The sequence below is a fragment of the Acomys russatus genome, chromosome 7 (assembly GCF_903995435.1).
Source record: "Acomys russatus chromosome 7, mAcoRus1.1, whole genome shotgun sequence".
In the NCBI taxonomy this organism is placed as follows: Eukaryota; Metazoa; Chordata; class Mammalia; order Rodentia; family Muridae; genus Acomys; species Acomys russatus.
The window spans coordinates 20114889-20136078 of record NC_067143.1 but is presented as its reverse complement, the minus strand read 5'-3'; the positions used below and the strand labels follow the sequence as shown (position 1 = coordinate 20136078).

At 44.6% G+C, this 21190-nt stretch overlaps 1 protein-coding gene across 1 annotated transcript; it reads left to right on the top strand.

Moving 5' to 3' along the window:
• Positions 1–4438: 4438 nt before the first annotated feature.
• Nsmce3 (NSE3 homolog, SMC5-SMC6 complex component) lies at positions 4439–5508 on the top strand. The gene has a single exon (XM_051148679.1). It carries the CDS (start codon positions 4529–4531, stop codon positions 5363–5365), a length of 837 nt encoding a protein of 278 aa, XP_051004636.1. The 5' UTR covers positions 4439–4528; the 3' UTR covers positions 5366–5508.
• The last annotated feature ends 15682 nt before the right edge of the window (positions 5509–21190 follow it).

Here is a 21190-nt window from a genome sequence, read left to right as displayed (position 1 = left end):
GCTGTCCAGTGTCCTGCCCCCTGAAGGAAGGAGCAGGGGAGCTGCTCGTGCGTGTCCTGCCCCCTGAAGGAAGGGACAGGGGAGCTGCTTGTGCGTGCTAGCTGCACGCTTTGGTCATCATTCCACTTCTTCTGAAAAGATCCTCGCCCGCTTTCAGCACCGTGAAATTTAAAACCCCTTTTTCTAGTTCTACAAGAAATATCATGAACGCAGAGGAGGCCCTGGTAGATAATAAAGATGATTAGAGCTTGTTGGCAGGCATGTGCTGCCAAGGAGATGGAAGAAAGCATTTAATTACTTGGAGGCATCTGAAGAGCTCTGTGTAGCCTTGCTCAGTGCCTTTGAAATCTTAGCTAGTGTGGGGTTTGCCTCAAAGAATTTTTATTTTTCCTCCCTTTTGGGGTCTGGTGATAAATGCGAAGAGGCCTCCAAACACAAAGCATTTGAGGTTTTCTGTTTTAATCATTTATCTGTGTGACTTCGAGGCTTCCGCGGAAAGTTGCGCTTGCCATATTGTAATCACATTGGATTTACTAAAAGTTGAACCGCATGACAGGCGGAGCAGTATGTCACTGCTGAGTGAGGCTTCCCTGAAGAGATGATTTTCATTTATCTCCTAAACAAAACAAACAAACAAACAAAAATCAACCTTTTTGTATTTCATCGTGTGCAGCCTTAATGGCACAGTGATGGCTATATATTTCTTTCTGACCTCATGGTTTTTATATGTGCACGCGCTCCACTGAGATGAACGCCTTTCTAGTACAGTGTAGCAGGAGATGCCCCCCTGAACATGCCACTGTGGCATAAGGATTACTTTGAGCTAAAGCACTTGGAAAACAGCGGATGTGAGAAGGGCAGCCTTAGCTCTTCTCTTCCTGAAAACAAGAGGGGGGGGGGGGGAAACCCTTCCAGGAGTTAGGTGCCTGCCTATAGCCAGAGAAAAAAGCAGTGTTGAGTCCCAGCCGAGAGATCTCTGAGCAGCCTTCTTTGATGCGTACCCTCCAGTAGCATCCCACATAATTTAATTACATTTCCACAATGACTTCTCTTTGTTCAAATACAACAGCATCTGTGTCTTGCCATTTTTGATTTGGTTTGGTTTGGATTCTTTTTTTTTTTTTTTTTTTTTTTTTTTTGAGACAGGGTTTCTCTGTGTAGCTTTGGCTGTCCTACATTCACTTTGTAGACCAGGCTGGCCTCGAATTTATAGTGATCCAACTGCCTCTGCCTCCCTAGTGCTGGGATTAAAGGCGTTCCTGGTGCAAATTTTTGTCCCGAAACACTTGGACTAAAGGTGTATGCTTTTATCTACTTAATTTGTCTCATGGGCAGTGGAATAGCTCAGCTGAAGAACATTTGCCTAAAGTATGTGAGGCCCCAGGTTTTACCCCAGGATTGCAAAAATCAAATTGAACTGAAAAACTGTCTCATAAATTCAATTTTGCGGCCCAGCCAGGACCCTAAGCGAGTAAGGCCTTACCTCCTTTACACACAAAAAACTTTGCATCATCTTCAGATATTTCATTGTTTGGAAAAACAAGCAAACAAACCAACCAACTAACAGTAATCAAGCACACTGCCAGTCCTTAGTTAATGCTTTGAATTGGGATTAAGGGTAGCAGATTGTTGGTTTGGAAGCTGAAATTTGGGGCGTCGGTAGCTTTTTGAGAATCGTAGTCTAGATTCCCTGCTGCCAAAGCTTCACTCCTTCAAGGTCACCATGTCTTTGTTCTGTGTTTCTCCTTGGGTGAGAGTGTTAGCATACTTACTGCCCCAGTCTGCCTAGCAACCTATGATGTCATCACCTACCTGCCACTAGGCGTGCCCCTACCCAAAGGGCAAACCCACCTTGTCTCTCTCTCTCTCTTACCTCTTCCTCCTCTCTTGCTGTCTCTGCTTCTCTCTTCCCCTTCCTCTGTCTCTCTCTTTCTCTCTGGGGCACTCCCCCTTCCTTCTCCGCCCCATGCTCATACAATAAACTTCTCCATATTGTATCTGTTGTGTGGCTCATATTTCATATTTAAAAGAAAGTAATAAACTAACTTGCCTCAAAGGGTTGTTGGGGGGCTAAAGAAGCAGTATTTACAGTTACCTCTGTAAAGGCATTACCTGCTACCATTTGCCACTGTCGGTATTATTGCTGTTACAGGGTTTAACTAAGCCTCCACCTCTTGCGTTGTCTATTTGAAGTGGAACGTGGAGTTGGGGGTGACTTCCTCACTGCAATTTCTAACCTCCATTTTCGTACCATCTTTTCAGTCCTGTGTTTTCTCCCCCTGCATCCAGGCCAGCATGGAGAGACGTGGTTTGAGACTTAAAACTGATATCTTTCTTCATGTGTTTTGAGTCAGGATCATCTGCTGTCTGTGTGGGGGCTGCTGCTAAAAGATGCTGCAGTTTCTAGTCTTGGGTGCTAGCCTGGCTGCTGGAGCTGCTTGGTGCTTTGTGGAGAAATTAACACAGAAAATACTGAAAAAAAAAAAAAAAAAAAAAAAAAAAACCACCAGCCTGATTGCCGACAACAGCTCTTATCTTATTTTCCATTTCTCTCGTATCTCTTGGCTGCTGAAATTATTTGGCTCAAGGCACAACAGATCCTTCTGGAGGGACCTTTCTGCGGAATTTTAGATTGCAGGAAGCTTCTATGAGCTTAAATACAGATTTCAGTTTGCAGGGAAACAGAAGCAGACGAACAGCTCCCTGGGGAGCTGAAGAGGGGTGTCATGATGCTGTGCTCTCTTTAGTTGGTCCTAGTCCACTTTGTTTTGCTGTAAAATAACACCACGGAGCGAGTAAATGGGAAATAGCAGAACTGTGTTTCACTCATGGCTGAGGAGGTTGGAAGGTCTAAGGACCCAGGTGCCACATCTGTGGAGGGTCACTATGTCATGACACAGTGAGAGAGTACAATGGCAAAATAGGCTTACACTTAACCCATTACAGAGAATACGGCATTCTTTCACTCGCGAGGACGCAGCCCTTCCCAGTGCTGCTACATTGGGGGTTACATTTCCAGCATGTGACGTGGTAAAGGACTATAGCATCCTCCGTGACTGAGACCAATGCTTGATGTTGTCTGGCTGGACCCTGTGTGAGACAGAAAGTTACTGCTCAAAGCTCACTAGATTTCAGAATTACTTGCATCGCAACATGGAATGGGATTTTACATTAGCATTGCAGGTCCCATTATCAGACTGCATTTTCATATTGAATTATAAACAAAATTTTTATGCTGCTTACATTTAATGAAATTTTAATAAGGCCATGTTTTGATGTTATTATTCAAATAATGTGATCTGAATTGCTTTCCTCTGAATATATTTGCATTAAGGAGGAAATCAATTTGAGTTTGTTCTTTGAGCAGTGTACCTATTTTCTTGGTAGCTTTAAAAAGACAGAGGAGAAATCGGTTTCTTTGTCAGTAAATGGAGAAGAAACACATTTACTAAGATCTGCAGCAGTGATGGCAACAGACTGTTGATGGTTTGAGTTAATGAAATGACTCATTTTGTCTATTAGAGTTGCACAATTTAAACCATCTAACAACGGCACACATCCCAAATTGTAAGGGATGATAGCTCCTTTCTTTCTTATTGAGATTTTTAAACCTTATATACTAAGAAAGAAATGAAGAGATTCACATTATTGCTACTCCCAATCATTAGCAACCTAAATTAAATGGCAATCTCTTGAGAGAGCAAGTGTCTCGGGGCGGGCTGTAGCATCCCTCTAGCGTGCTTCTGCTAAAATTGTGGGTGTGGGTCCAAGGCTGTTTTCTCAAACATATCTCCCGAAAGATCAGCTCACATTACAAAGTTAAAACACGTTATTGGCAATGCTTATGTGGTTTCTCATGGTCGTCTAGCTGAAATTTAATGAAGAGAATGTGAGTCTTCAAATCGCCAGAGAAGTCTTGCTTTTGAGAGTAACTTCCTTTACAGACCCCAAGGGATTGCACAGAAATAACTAGCCAAGAAGGTATGAACTCTGCCAAGGAAAGGTGCCCAAACGGGGTCGTCCCCTTCTCCCGGGTTTTTCATGTCCGCATTTGATGCACAAAGAAATGTTTTTTTCTTGCCTTCCCAGGTCTTTTCTTCCTCTTATTTCCCAACCCCACATACATTTATCCTTTGTGTTCATATCCAAACTTTCTTGTTCAAAAACTCAGCAAATGTGTCTAAGTAAATGTGCTCTAAGATTCCTCTGCACACTTGCTGAGAGATTTTGGTTCTTGTTTTCTATTTATAAGATTTCATAAACACCATTTGATTCTCATTAAGACCAAGGCCTGAGCCCACAAGCAGCACCGGCCACAAGGCCTTCCGCAGGCGCAGTAGGCGTGCCGATGCCACGCCCCCGCAGGAGGACTCCCAGTCCTTCCGCTCCGCCCCCGGGACGCAGCGCGACGGCGCCGTGACGTCACCTGCGCGCCGCTGCTCCGCTCAGAACCTTTCCGGCGCGCTGGGCACAGGCTTCTGGCGGTTACTGCGAGCTGAACGCATTCGTCTCTCCGCCGCCCGGTGACATGCTGCAGAAGCCGAGGGGCCGCGGCCGGCCCAGCACTCAGTCCAATCGGGAGCGAGACGAGGGAGGCGCTGGCGAGGAAGCGCCCAGCACGTCCCGCGGCGCGGTCGGCTCGTCTCAGGGCTCCCGCGCCTCCCTGTCGACCCCCACCGTAGGGCCGCGCACCCAGAAGCAGCTGGAGCTGAAGGTGGCGGAGTTGGTGCAGTTCCTGCTGATCAAGGACCAGAAGAAAATCCCCATCAAGCGCACCGACATCCTGAAGCACGTGGTGGGAGACTACCGGGACGTGTACCCCAACCTGCTGAAGCTGGCCGCTGAGCGCCTGCAGTACGTGTTCGGGTACAAGCTGGTGGAACTGGAGCCCAAGAGCCACACCTACATCCTTATCAACATGTTGGAGCCCGTGGATGAGGATGCTGAGGTGAGGGGCGATCAGGGTACACCTACCACGGGCCTGCTTATGATAGTCCTGGGGCTCATCTTTATGAAAGGCAACACCATCACCGAGACCGAGGTCTGGGACTTCCTGCGGCGGCTCGGGGTGTACCCCACTAAGAAGCATTTAATTTTTGGCGACCCAAAGAAACTCATTACCGAAGACTTTGTGCGGCAGCGCTACCTGGAGTACCGGAGGATACCCCACACCGACCCTGTGGACTACGAATTACAGTGGGGCCCGCGAACCAACTTGGAAACCAGCAAGATGAAGGTTCTTAAGTTTGTGGCCAAAGTTCATAATCAGGACCCCAAAGACTGGCCCGCACAATACTGCGAAGCTTTGGCAGATGAGGAAAATAGGGCGAGACCGGCAGCTAGTGGCCCAACCACTTCCTCTTGAACTATTGAGATGCAGTCTGAGGGACTCCCGAGATCCAGGATAAAAACTGGGAAAAGGGGTCCGAGGAAGCGTGATTCTGTCAAGCGTAAATGTCCTGTGGCATTAACATGTGTTGAAGAGGTTTTGTTTGGCTTATTATGGTTTTGGCCAAAAGAGATGGAAGAAATATTTCATTTTATTGTCTATTGTTGAGTTTTCTAGCTTTCTGAGCTTAACTGGAAAATTGTACTATGATGTCAAACATATTTAAGAAGGAATACAGGTAAATTGGTTTGATGTTCTAGAAGATAAAGGCTTTTTAAAATTGAAAGTTAAATTGTTTTAACGTCATGTATTACAACTTTAAAAATACATATATTCTGTACGGGTATGGGCACTGTGTGGTTCTAAGAAATCTATGATGTGTTTTTCTGACATTTTTATATTCATAATTATTACTCTTATTCTATGGGTTTCACTTAAGTTTTTTTTTTCCTGTTTATAATAAATACTGTACTTTTGAGTCAGTACACCAGTGTGTTTTGTTGTTTCCCTGTTAGAAATTGTGGCTCTTAAGGAAATGTCATAATCCCAGCCGTTTTTGCTATGCTACCAGCCGAGGTCAATGGTGTCGCAGAAGTGTGTGAGTGTGTGTTGGAGCAAGTTGTAAAATCACTCACTGTAAGTCTCAGGTTTATAAACGTGTCTAGTGATTACCTGATTAGGAATCACACTGCCCAAGTACAGATCTTACCTCACCATAAAGAATTTAGCTTGTATACCCATAGAATGGGCGAACGCCCTTATGAGTGTGCCATTGTGGAGAACAGATACGGAACTTTGTGAAGTTCAGCAAAGGCCCAGGTGTGAAAACATAGTCACTTTATTCCTGACTTGTACTCTTGTTTTGAGCTACTTTTCCTTCTTCTATTGTGCTGGATCATTCTTAGAGGACCAGGTCACAAGTCCTGGGGCTAAGAAATTCCTCCCAAGTTCTTTGGAAGAACTTAGTGTCATGTCTGATGAGGGCAGCCCGACCAGTGTGAACAGGTCAACCTCAAGATCCCCTGGGCTGTGGGAGGTTTAGAGGTCATCTGACTGCAGTTTGAACTAAAGCTCAGGCCGATCTTCTTGGGTGTAATTTTGAGCTCTGGTTCTCAACTGTAAAAAGGGGTGTGAGGAACAACTTGATGTTGCTATAGATGAATCAGAGGAGACAAGTTCCCAAGAATCCTTGGAGTTCGTACTAGTTTCCAGCCAAACTCTGGACACAAGCAGTAAGTACCATTGTTCTGAGGAGAGTTGCTGTAAGCTCATCAAAGGAGGCAAATCTTTCACAGAGCAGTGAGGGTGCAGGTGACTTTCATCAGCCCTGACCCGGGGTCAATTAGAGGACTTTGTGATCCTAACGAAGTATGAAGGAGCGAGAGGGGCTACCAGTAGTTGATTTGTGTTGTAGTTGTGTCCTAGTTTGTGTTCTACTGCTGTGACAAATACCATGGCCACAAGCAGCTTGGGGAGGTAGGGGCTTATTTCGTAGTTGTAGTTCATCACTGAGGGAAGTCAGGAAGCTGGAAATAAAGCCGAGGCCATGAAGAACACTGCTCACGGGTTTGCCCAGCCTGCTCAGGGCCACTTGCCCATGGCTGGTGTTGCCCACGGTGAGCTGGGCGCCCCCACATCACATAGCAATCAAGAAAACGCCCACAGGCCAACCTGATGGAAGCAGTTTCTCAATTGAGGGTGCCTCTGGCTTATGACCCTGGCTTATGTCAAGTTGACAAAAACCAGCACAAGTAGATTTGGAATTGTTTTTGTTGTTGTTGCTTTGTTTTTTTTTTAAAGGAGTAGTTTATCCTTAACAGCCTCTCCTTGGTCTGGGTTTTATGTCAGTGTTTCAATTACTTTCTGCCCACTGGCTGCTGACCTTTCTGAGTCATCTTTCGATTGTGCTGTGCTTAAGTCGTCATCTGTACCCACTGTCTCATAGAACTGTCAGATACAATAATGATACCCCAGTTTCCTGAGGTCTTCACAGTTCACTGTCAAGTTACTTTGGTCGAGATGCTGTGCTACGTGAGAGACTGGATCGAGCTCTTATGTCTTTCTATGTTCTAATGTATATGTGTGTGCATGTTCATGGAGAATACATGGCTTCTTTTGTGGGCTTTCACAGTTAATGTAGGTGGCCTTGGGTCCCTCATCACAGCTGTTTTTAACTGGCTATTGTTGAAGTTTATATCAGTGTAGATGCCTGATCTCACTTGTTTATTTTGATTTCCTTTTGTGAAGGCAGTATATGGCCTCTAACGGCGAGGCAGGCTCCTCCCAGCATTCTACTTTTGCAGGCAAGTGTGTGCGCAGAGGCCGTTATCAGCGGTACTTGCTGAATGACTCTTGAGCTCATACCAAGTTGTACTCTCACCAGTGCCTAGGCAGTTCCTAGTTTGTTTTCGCCAGTCACTCTACGCTCTGAAACCCTTGTGAACACTCAGCCTTTGCAGCCCTGTAGTGGTGAGTATGTCATTAGTACTTCACTGTGACACTAAGCATCAAGCTGTCGTTCACTTTCCACTGTGACCATCAGATTTTAAACGTCAGATGTCTTTTCTGTGTATTGATTTGCTAGAGCTCTTTGTGTCTTCTGCCCACCAGATCACCGCTGAACCCAGGTACAAATACCATCTACATTATTGTTTTTCTCATGTTTGGCTTTAATGTGTCGTAACTGTTAGTATTGTAATCCCTGTGTTTTTGTGCTATGCCTTGAAAAGTTTTCTCTAATCTTCCATATGAAAGTATTACTTATTTTTTTTTTATTTTTGAGAATTTCATACATCCCCACTCCCAACTCCCCCTGTGTCCTCCCTCTTCCAAATTCATAACTTTTTGTTGTTGTTTTTCGAGACAGGGTTTCTCTGGGTAGCCTTTGCAGACCAGGATGGCCTTGAACTCACAGTGATCGACCTGCCTCTGCCTCCCGAGCACTGGGACTAAAGGCATGCGCCACCACACCTGGCATAAAATCATGACTTCTTTAATTGATATATACATATGTATATATATAGATGCAGCCTGCTGAGAGTGTTGGACTAAACAATTGGTATTGGACAATCAATTAGGGCCTCACCCGTGAAGAAAACTGATTCTCCCTTTCTCAGCCTGCAGTTCCCCATCTAGGGGTGAGGCCTTGTGAGATTTCCCCCATCCACATTGGTATGTCAACTAGTGTTTTCATTTGGGGGTTTTGTTTAGGCAGCCATATTGGTAGGATTTCATAGGTGCAGAGGACACAGTCTCACAGCAGGCATTCCGGGTCTCTGGCTGACCTTCCTGCCCGCTCTCCTGTGCTGTTTTCCGAGCCGTAGATGTAGTGGGTTGTCTTGTAGATGTGTCAATAGGGGTCGAGCACCCAGAGGTCAGCTGATCTCGGCAACCTGACTACTTGTAGATCTCTGTAATAATCTCCGCCCACAGCAGGAAAAAAGCTGCTTTGATGTGCGTGGCTGTGGGTTTAAGGATGAGTGTTTAGAAATCAGTTAGGAATTGTAGTGATTTAGGAAAGTGGCAGGAGTAGGTTCCCTGCTAAGGTCCATGTCCTCACCAGCCACAGGTGGTTGGCTAGCTTGATAGTACCAAGCATGGATTCCCTCCATCGAATGGGTTTTAAGTTCACTAGACAAAGGTTAGTTACCCCCAAGATAATAACTGCCTCTCTTGCACCCTTGGGGATATCTTGCTTTGCTGGGCATTAGTATGGTTCATAGGCTTTACATTTGGATAACGTTATTTATTGCTTGTCTCCCTTGGCAGTTTTCATAGCATCTTTGGGTACCATGAAAGCTAGTCTTGAGGGAGATGGCTTCTAGGTCAGATCTAATTTTAGCAACCAAGGGTAGTGACAATAGCCTATCATTTGGGGAGTCTCTTTGATTCCCTGTACCAACCACTTAAAGAGAGGAGATTTCCCATAGCTGGCACTGTGGTTTTCGTTAGGTAGTCTCTGGTTCTTATGAGGGAGCTTTGTCACTCCAAGTGGCATAACTTCATTCAAAACACACACACACACACACACACACACACACACACACACAAACACACACGTACAAGTAGTGTTTTAGTAAACATGAATAGTATGTTTCCCTATGACCTTTTCAAACATACTTAATGTCTTTTTTTCCTTCTCCCTCCCCCTCCCTCCCCCTTGCTATTTTTTGATTTCTAGGAGCTCATTCTACACCTTTCCCTCAGCCCCTCTGCCCACTTTGTTTCCTTGTTATCTGCAGTTGCTTCAGTTTATATACTCAAATCTAAAGATTCAGAGTTAGGATTCACAAATAAGAGAAAATGTACGATGTTTGTCTTTCTGAGTCTGGGTTATCTCAGTATAATATTCTCTAGTTTATTTCGTTTGCCTTTCAATTTTTCTTCTTTGCATAGTTGTAGTATTTCATAGAGTTTATATGCCACATTTTCAGTGTCCATTTATCAGTTGAAGGACACTTAAGTTGCTTGCATTTCCTAGATGTTGTGAATAGAGCAGCAGTGAACATGACTGCTGAGCAGATATCTACGAGGTAGGGTGCTGAGTGGGGTATTTGGCCCATGCTGTAGAGCTTTAGCTTTATAAGGATTTTCCGCACTTGACTTCTATCATGGCTGCACCAGTTTGAAAACTCAATAACAGTGACTATCGGTTCTATCCCTTTTCCCATACCCTCAGCATTTGTTGTCAGCTTTTTTATTCATTTTACCCATTCTGACTGAGGCATAATAAAATCTCAAAAGTAATTTTAATTTGTATTAAACATTTTTTTGACCATTTTTGTGACTTTTTTTGAGAATCTCTGATCAGATCCTGGCTCATTAAAAAAAAAAAAAAAAAAGGTTTTGTTTTGACTCAGCTTTTTTGGGTTCTTTCTAGATTCTGGACACTTAAATCTAGGCCACTGGTTGATTTGTTTGTAGTAGATTAGTCCTTAGCCTAGGTTGGCTGCTGTGTTTTCTTGATCAAACTTGAATTATGCATCTCTGGCAGGAACGTGACAGAAACAGTGCTGTGTTAGGTTTTCTGGATCTTATCAGGTGATGTAAAATTTCAGTTTGTACCACCAGTCTGTAACCCTGGTCAGCGAGTGAGCTGAGACAAGCATCTGATGGTCCTTTCCAGTCGCTGTGAACTTTTCATTTCCTTCTTTACAACTTGGGTAAAGATATTTTTGAAGCCCCGTAGGTGTTATATCCCCCAACAGATCCAAGTGGCTCCAATGAGTTGGTCCAGTGGGTAAAGGCATTTGCCACCAGGCCTGAGAACCTGAGTGGAACCTCAGAACCCACACTGCAGAAAGAAAAACCGACTCCTGGTGCTTGTTCTCTGACCTCGACACATGTGCCCTGCTATAGAAATGCCACCCTCCAAATAAATTAATATTTTTAAAAATTAAATGTTTCTAATTGAAAAAAAAAACTTTCACTTTTCCTCCAAAAATTTAAATTTCAGTGTGTTTACCTATTTCTATTTGCATTTTCACGCTTGGGTTACATCACAGACACGATCACAAATTCTTCTTGACTTGGCCAGTGAGAGCCCTTTCACCTGATTTTGTGTATTTAATGTTCTCCCTTTCTTGTGCTACTTTTATTTTATTGTTTTCCTTTTGAGTACGTGAAGATCGGCCTTATTTGAAGCTTTGCCTGCTCTAACCCCTGGGGGAGTTGCCTCTTTCTCTGGGGAGCTCTGGCGCCTTTTGAGGACTGGAGATTAGAAACAGGGTTACTGGGTTTGCTCATGCTTAGAGAAGTAGCTGAGAAAGTTGAGGGAGGGGTCATCTGCTAGCCGTGTACTCAACACTGAGGTCACATAGATGGTACCATGTGTGCCTTAGTGCCACAGCGCTCGTTCTGGTTCTTCCCTTCCCGCACGTGTAGCTGTCTTCTCCAACAGAAGTCTGTATCCTCAAGCGTTAATCCTTACAACGCTAGTGAGGCTTCTAGTCTCAGATGTGTGGAGGCGGGGAAGGAGGGAGGGGGGGAGGGAGGCAAAGAGAGGAGAAAGAATGTGTGTGTGTGTGTGTGCGTGTGTGTGTGTGTGTGTGTGTGTGTGTGCGTGTGTGCGTGTGTGTGTAGCATATAATGTATAAGTACTTGTGAAGATGGGATAACCTCAGGCGTACGTCACTTCTCTGGTACTCTCTGCTGTTTCTGATAGGTCTCTTCATTCCCCTGGATCTTGCTGGCTAGGCTAGGCTGGCTGGCCAGCAAGCTCTGAGGAGACTCTGGTCTGCATCCACCTCGCGGTGAGGTCATGAGCACGCAGCACACATGGGACTTGCCATGAGATGAAGCTCAGGCTCTCATGCTTGTGCCGACAGCACCTTGCTGACTAAGAATCGCCCCATTCTCCCTTCCACTTTTCATAGCTGGCACAGTGTATTGTTCAAGAAACAGAAAATATTCTGGTCTCAAAATGTACTAAGGAACTCCCTTTTGTTATATTGTATGAGAATTAATTCTTGTATGCTTTTGGATGTTTAGAAGGACCTCACCTGTAAAAAGTTATGGACCCAGTGATATTTGCGTGTACATTAAAATATATATTTTGAGAATTTCATACACAATATATTTGGATCGCATTCACCCATGCTCTCCCCCTAATTCCTTCAGGATCCACTCACAATCCATTCCCAACTTTGTGTCCTTTAAAAAAATATGTTTAACACACTGAGTTCAATTTGTGCTGCCCGTATACTGTTGGGCATGGTGTCATTCAGTGGAGTGTCGTTGACCGACCAGAGGGCACACCCTTAAAAGAAATGACTTTCTCTTCCCTTGTAGCCTTCAACTGTCAAGATAGCTCTTCCACTAGGGACAGGGGCTTGTGAACCCCTCTGCATTCCATGCTAAAATGTTCACTGGCTTGTGCAGGCAACTATAGCTGCTGTGAGTTCGTGAGTACAGTGGTCATGCTGGGTTCAGAAGCCATGGTTTCGCTCTGATCCTCCCCAACTTCTACTCTTACCATCTTTCTGCAGTGGTGAACCTTTGAGGGAGGTGGTGTAATATAGGTGTCTTATTTAAGGCACCCCATGGTCACTTATTTTCTGCTCCTTATGAGCCCCTGTATTTGCTACCATCTACTATGCAAAGAAACTGTTGAAATTTGGAAACTGTACCAATCACAGGGTGAGAAATATAAACTTAGAGGACAGTTTGTGCTATCAGAATTATAGTAATGGATTCACACCTGGGCCTGTGAGTACCCCACCATGGGTGTTTTGACCAGATTTACAGTACCAGGCATGTGTTTCGTCCACTGGACAGGCTTTAGTTCCAAACAGACAGTAATGAGTCACATAGATAACATGTGTGCCACTATTGCACCCAGGGACAATTATTGGATCGTTAATGTAGCTCCAGGGCTCACAGCTGAGTAAGGCTTGATGACCTCCCAAGATCCCATGGTCTGCATAATGCCTTCCAGTACCATAAATCTAGCTAGCTCAGAAGAGGCTTCCTACCCAGTATCAACCTGATTTCTCTGTATCCTGTGACCAAAGTGTGTGGTGCCTGCACCAATGGGGTCTTACCGTTAAGTTCTGGTGAGCCTGTTCAAGCTGGCCTTGAAATCCCTGTTCTCTTTTCTCAGCGCCCCACGCTCTAGTATTACTGGTGTGTGGCACTGTGTCTATAGGGGCAGGAATACGAATATGTTTTTAAATCTTTTGTTTGGAAAATTCCATACATGTAAAAGTAGAAAACCAATGTAATCATTTCACTGCATGAGTAATTTTGTTCCACCTGTGTCTCCTCCTAGTCCCATTCTATCATGTCATATGTATATATTTTAGATGTGTCTCTAAAGGATACTAATTCTCACAGTGGGACAAATGGTTTTTTGTATTTAGTGCGATGCTGGAATGCCTTTCCTTTTTAGCATATTTATGTTGCTTATCACACTGACTTTCTATTCTGAAGCACAGCCCACTCCGCTATGGTACAGACTCACTGCCAATTGTCTTGTGGTGATTTCTACTTTTGCTCTGTTTTGACTAGGTTATGTACATGGTATAATTACAATTTTTCTGTATTTGTTGAGGATTTTCTCTTTGTCTGCAGCTTTCTTCGCCCAACTTTGGTTTCAAGATAAGGACAGCCTTGTATGACAAGCTAACAAGTCCTCTCTCTCCTCCAAGTTTGGAAAAAGTAGAATTGTTATTAACCCTTTAAGTGCTTGGAAGAACTCACTGGGAACATAGACAGGGCTGAACGTCTCACTCTTCACTGGGATTTCGATTTCTGATAAATCTCTTGTGAATGTATCAGCAATTTCCACTTCTTCATCCCATCCAAGGGTTTACTTTTATGTGGTGTGTGATTGTGTGTGTGTGTGTGTGTGTGTGTGTGTGTGTGTGTGTGTGTGTGTACATGTTCACATATGTATATGTGGTGTGTTTGTGGGGGGGTATGTGTCTATGTGCTGGGTGTGTATGTGAGTCAATCTGTGTTTATGTGTGTGTGTGTGTGTGGTGTATGTGTAGTGTGTGTTGTCTCTTGTGGTATGTGAGCATATGTGTTGAGTGTTTGTGTTTCTGTGGTATGTGTCTATGTGCTGTGTGTGTATGTGAGTCTGTCTGTGTGTATGTGTGCATGAGTGTGTGTGTGTGTGTGTGTGTGTGTGTGCGCGCGCGCGCGTGCCAAGGCACACATGTGGAGGTAGAGAACAACTTTTCAGGTGTTGGTTCCCTGCGTCTTCCTTGTTTACTTCTTTTGCACTGCACAGAGGAGCTTCGGGCCCGTTTTCTCACGTCCTCTCTCTCCATAGGAGTGCTGGGATTACAGACTTCCGTTTTCCCTTGGATTCAGTGGAACGAGCTGAGGTTTCTGGTGTTTCATGGCAAGGGATTTTACTGGTTGAGCCATCTCACTGCCCTTCTAATCCTTGAGTCGTTGTGCCTACGCTAAAGCCAAACACCAGTTAAAGTAGTAAGGACACACTTTAGTTGGTGCTATGGATGTATGCCGTGGGTCAGGAACTTGTACAGGCGAGACTTGGATATTTGGAAGGCAGAGCCAGGAAGAGCGGGTGAGCATGGGGAAAGGGCTCAGCAGATTCAGACAGGTGAAAATGGGCAGAAAAACGACACATTTAAACATTTCAACACTTTGTCCTCCTTCGCAACATAGAGTTTATATTTTTATTTTTAAAACGACATACTGTATGATCTCTAACTATATTCTAAGTATTTAAACCATCATGTTTTAAGTGATTACTTCTACCAACTTACTTGCTTTTTATAGATTTTAATTTTTTTTTTTTTTAATTTTCAGTTCTTTAAATAATGAGTTCATTTTGGTTGGATAAACTTCCCTAGTGTGTTATTTCATTCTTTATTATTATCTGTTCACTGTTTAGCTTAAATATCATGTCATTTACTCATTCGTTCGTTTATTCATTCATTCATTCATTCATTCATTCATGTTTATTTGTTTGTGCCTTTGGGTTCTTTGGCTGTCTGCTTGTCCACATCTCACGTGCCAGTGTGCATTGCCCACAGAGGCCAGAAGAGCATTTAGATTTTTTTGAAATTGGAGTGACAGATAGTTGTGAGACCACATTTGGTACTGGGGACAAAACCCAGGTCCTCCGGAAGAGAAGCCAGTGCTCTTAAATGATAGTAAACATTTGTATTGATCATTTTTTTGTTGCTATGACAAAGTATATGACACTGGATACTTTGTTCATAATTTTGAAGGCAGAAAAGTGGAAGATTAAGTAGCCCTGTGGGTTCAGCTTCTACTAAAATCCTGATGGCAAATGGCATCCTGGGGCCATACAAAAAGGAGGCATCACCTAGCGAGGCAGGAAGCCAGAGGGCAGACAGGGGCCAGGCTTCTCTTTTGACAGTCCACTCTCAAAGGAAGTAACTGCGTTTACTGTGAAACTTTGTTAATCCCTTTCAAGGTCCATATTCACAAAGGCCCAAGCACCTCCCAACTAGCTCCACCTCTTTCCAGTATTGAGTCTGAGAACCAAGCTTCAGGTCACCAACCTTTGGGGCACGACTCACATGCAAACCTTAGCAACACCCCAAGTTTCTGATCAGTTATTGGTATTGGTTCCAGCTTAATATCAGCACTGTCTAACAACTTTCTTCTTGATTCCATTTCCTTGTTATTACATCTTTTTTAAAAAGATTTCTTTATTTATTATGTATACAATATCCTGCCTGCAAGCCAGAAGAGGACACCAGATCTCATTATATATGGTTGTGAGCCACCATGTGGTTGCTGGGACTTGAACTCATGACCTTTGGAAGAGCGGTTGGTGCTCTTAACCTCTGAGCCATCTCTCCAACCCTCTACTTACATCTTCTAATATTGGGAGGCCATTGACTTGTTTAAGGCATCTATCTGCCTTTTACACCATCTAAGAAAACAAAAGAGAAGTAACAGCTTAAAAACATAATTCTCCTTTTAAAATAGTATGTTTAATTAGTTGGTCTCTCGTATGTTCTTATTCCAGTGTAAAGGGTCCCTTGTGAGATTTTTTTTTTAACCAACCATGCCGTCCAGCTTTGAGCATTATCTCTTATTTATTTGGAAGTGTCTTACTTGTGCCTTCAATTTTAAAGGCTAGTTTTGCAGGGTGTAGAATTCTGGGTTGACATGTTTTCCTCCTTTTGGACTTTTAAATGTATTATTCCACTCCCTCTAACCTACATGGTGTCTAAAGAACAGTCAGCTTAGGCACATCCCACGAGAGTCTTCACTTACCAGGAGATTGGGATGGATGTGAGGACATCCTACTGAGACTCTAGGTAAGAGAAATATAGGAGATGGGGAAATAGAAGGACCCAGAGGGTCCTAGAAACCTACAAGAAGAACATCATGACGGGTGGATCGGGGCCCAGGGGTCTGCTCAAACTATTGCACTAACCAAGGACAATACAGGTAGTTAACATCGAACCCCTACTCTGATCTACCCAGTGGATAGGACATTCTCCGCAGTTATGTGGAGAGCAGGGACTGACTCTGACGTGAACTCTGGTGCCCCATATTTGACTCCCTCCCCTTGGTGGGGAGGCCTGGTGGCACTCAAAGAAAGAATAAGCAGGCTACCAAGATGAGACTTGATAGCCTGTGTGTTTATAGTGGGGGAGGAGGTCCCCCTTGGTCATAGACCTAGGGGAGGGGAATAGGGTGAAAGCGGGAGGGAGAGAGGAACAGGAGGATACAAGTGATGGGATAACAATTGAGTTGTAATCTGAGTAAAGTAATAAAATTAAAAAAAAAAAAAAAAGAACAGTCAGCTTCTAATCTTACTTAGTAAAAAGTTTGATCTCACTGTTTTCAAGCCTTTCTTCACATCTGTGCCCCCTCGCTAGCTTGATTATGTGTTCATTGTAGTTCTGTGAGTCTTTTCTGCCAGGAATTCCTGAGACATCTGAAGTACACAGACATCTGTCTTCATCAGATACCAGGAGGTGTTAGCTGTGAGTCCTTCAGATTTTTGTTTTGTTTTGTTTTGATTTTTCCTGCTTTTCCTAGAACTGCTATCACTTGTACGCACCTGTGTTTAGTAGTTTCTGTGGGTTTCTTAGCCTCTCTTTTCCCTTCCTCATCTTCAGGTTAGTCTCTGGTTCCCTGTAATACACTCATTGGTTCTTTTTAAAAATATTTTATTAATTTATTCATATTACATCTCAATTGTTATCCCATCCCTTGCATCCTCCCATTCCTCCCTCCCTCCCACTTTCCCCTTACTCCCCTCCCCTATGACTGTTCCTGAGGGGGACCTCCTCTCCCTGTATATACTCATAGGGTATCAAGTCTCTTCTTGGTAGCCTGCTATCCTTCCTCTGAGTGCCACTGGGCCTCCCCATCCAGGGGATGTGGTCAAAAATGGGGCATCAGAGTTCGGGTGAAAGTCAGTCCCCACTTTCCACTCAATGGTGGAGAATGTCCTGTCCATCGGCTAGATCTGGGTAGGGGTTCAAAGGTTCTTACCATTGGCCGTGTGTGGTGGCATAAGCCTTTAATCCCAGCACTCGGGAGGCAGAGGCAGGTGGATCTCTGTGAGTTCGAGGCCAGCCTGGTCTACAAAGCGAATCCAGCACAGCCAGAACTACACAGAGAAACCCTGTCTCGAAAAACAAACAAAACAAAAACAAACAAAAAAAGTTCTTACCAACAGCTATAAGTCTGCAGCTGAACTCTTCTTGTGTCTCTGGCCAACTATGTTGCTTTCCACCTACAGTTTCTATCTCTTTGTTTTTTTATTTCCCCGTGTTGACATCCAGCCCATCTTATCTATCATTTTCCTGGTTTCCTTTAGTTTGGTGCCTGGGCTTCCTGCAGCACTTTCAGAATACTGAAGATTGTCCATTGAGAGGTTTCCAACTAAACCCTATGTCTGAGCTGTCTCAAGATGCTTTCTGGGGCTGCTTTCCCTGTGAATATCCATACTTTGTTGTTTACTTTTCCCCCTAAGCTTTGTGATTTTTTTTTTTATTAAAAGTTTGGACGCTTGAATCAATGTTCAGTACTAGTCAGCTGGCTTGCTCTATTCAGATAGAGAGTGGGAAAGCAGAAGCCCTTCAAGTATTGGGCTTTGGCAGTGTCTGAGTGCCGAGGCTTTTGGGGAGAGCAGCAACACATAGTGTTCTAGTGTTAGCGTCTTGTGTAGGCCTCAGCTAGTGGGCCTCTTATCTCTACAAATGCTAGAGCCCTTGTGTAGCTCCAGGTACATGGGATTTCTCTGTCCTTGCCAGTAACTATTCGTGCAGCTTCTAGGCAGGCCCTAGGTGCGTGAGTTCCTCAGACCCTTGGATTCCTCAGCCCTTGACGGAGACCAGTGTTACAGTTCCTGAACCTGGGGCATCTGAAACCCTTGCTGAAAGTCCTCACAGCTCGCTGGGACTCTGAACATGAAGGCCTGCATTTCGCCTTCTCTCTTTGCAGCCTTCTCTCCCTCAGCCTCAGCTTCCTACTCTCATTCTACCCTGTCACCCATCTTGTCCCCGCTGTGGCTGCTGCCTGGGACCATTTGGCTGTCTTGTGGTTGATGTGTGGGTGCCACTATAGTTGCTGCCATTCGGGAAAGGTCTGTGGCTGCTCTTAGCTGCTGCCACTGGCAAACAGTTCTGCATCTTTTGCAGCTTGCCAATGCAGCCAGGCACTCTGGTGCTTCTGCAGTCTGGCCTGCTAATGACCCTGCCCTACCTCTTCTTCAGCTGGGAAGTAGGTAGCTAGTCTGCTGCTTCTGCAGTGTGGGATGCGAGCTGCTCATCTCTGCCTCTTCTCTGGGATTCCAGAATCCTGCAGCCATGATTATTGGTACCCACTATCACTGCTGGTGCTGTTCCATTGATCCTCCCCTCACCACCCCTCCACTGTTTCTAGTGCTACCTTCTTCATTGTTTCTTCCTTTGTGTCACAACACAGCACACACTACATAAAGTAGACAGCACGAGAAGCCTTTACTGACCCTAATGTTGCATCAGCAGAGGAGGCAGCAGATGCTGTCCCCAGCTACTCATCAGTCAGCTGACTAGCCCAATGGGACAGCCAGAGGAAAGGTCTGCACACCAATCACAGCAAACTACTTCTTCTTCTTCTTCTTCTTCTTCTTCTTCTTCTTCTTCTTCTTCTTCTTCTTCTTCTTCTTCTTCTTCTTCTTCTTTATTTATTTATTAAGTACACAGTGTTCTGCCTGTATGTGAGCCAGCAGGCCAGAAGAGGGCACCAGATCTCATTAAAGATGGTTGTGAGCCACTATGTGGTTGCTGGGAATCGAACTCAGGACCTTTGGAAGAACAGCCAGTGCTCATAACCTCTGAGCCATCTCTCCAGCCACACAGCAAACTTCTTATTTATTTATTTATTTATTTTTGCAGACTTCTTAAATGAACGAAGATTGATGCTTTTCCACCAACCACACCATTGTGTCTTTTATACTGGTCACAGCAGTCCTATTAGGCCACTGGGAGAAGTGTTCCTCCTCTGTCCCGGGAAGAAATGGCTACCTAGAGTTCACCAAGGCTTCTTATAGCAAAAGGTTGGGGATAAGTCGTTTAAAACAGTCCTGCTTGGGGCTGCGGCTTCAGGAGACAGAGCGAGCAGCTATGATCTCTGTGTAGTTTCCTCAAGGTATCCTTGAGTTTCAAAAGGGCCGGTGTTAGGATAAGGTGGGTCTGACTGGCAGTCCTTTTGTTCATGGAAGCCAGGGATGCAAGGGACAGTCAAACAGCTCTTCAGCAGTAGCAAGCTGAGTGGTGTACAATTCTGTTGCTGTTGTTGTTGTTGTTGTGTTTCTCAAGACAAAGTCTCTCTGTGTAGCCCTGGCTGTCCTGGACTCACTTTGTAGACCAGGCTGGCCTCGAACTCACAGCGATCCACCTGCCTCTGCCTCCCGAGGGCTGGGATTAATGGCATGTGCCACGACTGCCCGGCCTACAATTCTTTTCTTTTTTATAGGACGTGAACATCAGAATGAGAACTGAGAGTATAAACCTAACTTATGATTGACACTAAGTCTTAACAGTGTTTACCACCCAGGGAAGGGTCAGTCACCTCAGCTGTGTCAAGTTACTCTGGAAATCAGAAATACCACTAACTCTTAGAAACAATAACCAAAAGGCGAGAAAGGGGCCTAGCTACACAGAAGAGAACATGTGGGCTTGCTGTTCACTGCTCCTGGTAGAATGCATTCTAAAGCTGCAAAGAGATCTCCATCTTAAACTGTCTCCATGGTGTGATTTGGTGGTTGTAGGAGCATTGGTATTTTGAGGCTGCCTGTGGTACTGTGAAATTAATTATATTGAAGACAAGAGATTCTAGCATAATGGAAAGGTGATGCAGAGCTGGAATTGATGGTTAGGCTGAAACCCTGTAGCTTCGTGTTTGATTCAGTAATGTCAGTATGAACTCAAGCAGGCCTGAAAAGTTGAAAATAATGACCATCTAAAGAGTAAAGAACACCGTGAGCACAAAAATTGTGGCATCTAAATCTTGTTCTCATTGAAAGGCACCCACTCTGTTCCAGGTCTGAGACAGGAAGTGTGTTCCCCCCCCACCCCCCGCAAAGAACCTGGAAGCAAGCAAGAAGTTGAATTCCATAGACTCTAACAGCCCAGGGGTCACCTTGAGTGTGTAATGATGGAGGTGATTAAAGCATGTTCGGTGAGCTTAGGAACCATTAGGTCCATAGTTCCTAATGACACACTGTACTCCACTACACATACACACACACACACACACACACACGCACCAAGCATACACATCACACACCCCACACTCACACATACCACACCACACACACATGCACAGCATACACACCACACCATACTACACACACACACACCAAACATACACACTACACATATCACACCACACTACACACACAAACATACACACCACACACACACACAGCAAACATACATATCACACACACCACACACGTGTACACACACACCACACTCACACATACCACACCACATGCACATGCATAGCACATACCCCACACCATACTACACGCACACACACCAAACATACACACTACACATATCACACCACACCATACACACAAACGTACACACTACACACACACACACACCATACCACACACACACCACACTACACACACACCACACTCACACTCATACCACACCACACACACATGCGCACACACACATCACACCACACCACACATACACACCAAACATACACACTACACATATCACACCACACCATACACACAAACGTATACACTACACACACACACACACCATACCACACACACACCACACTACACACATACCACACTCACACTCATACCACACCACACAC

Excerpts from the sequence above, each read along its gene's own strand:
- Nsmce3 (XM_051148679.1), top strand. The coding sequence starts at position 4,529 with ATGCTGCAGAAGCCGAGGGGCCGCGGCCGGCCCAGCACTCAGTCCAAT.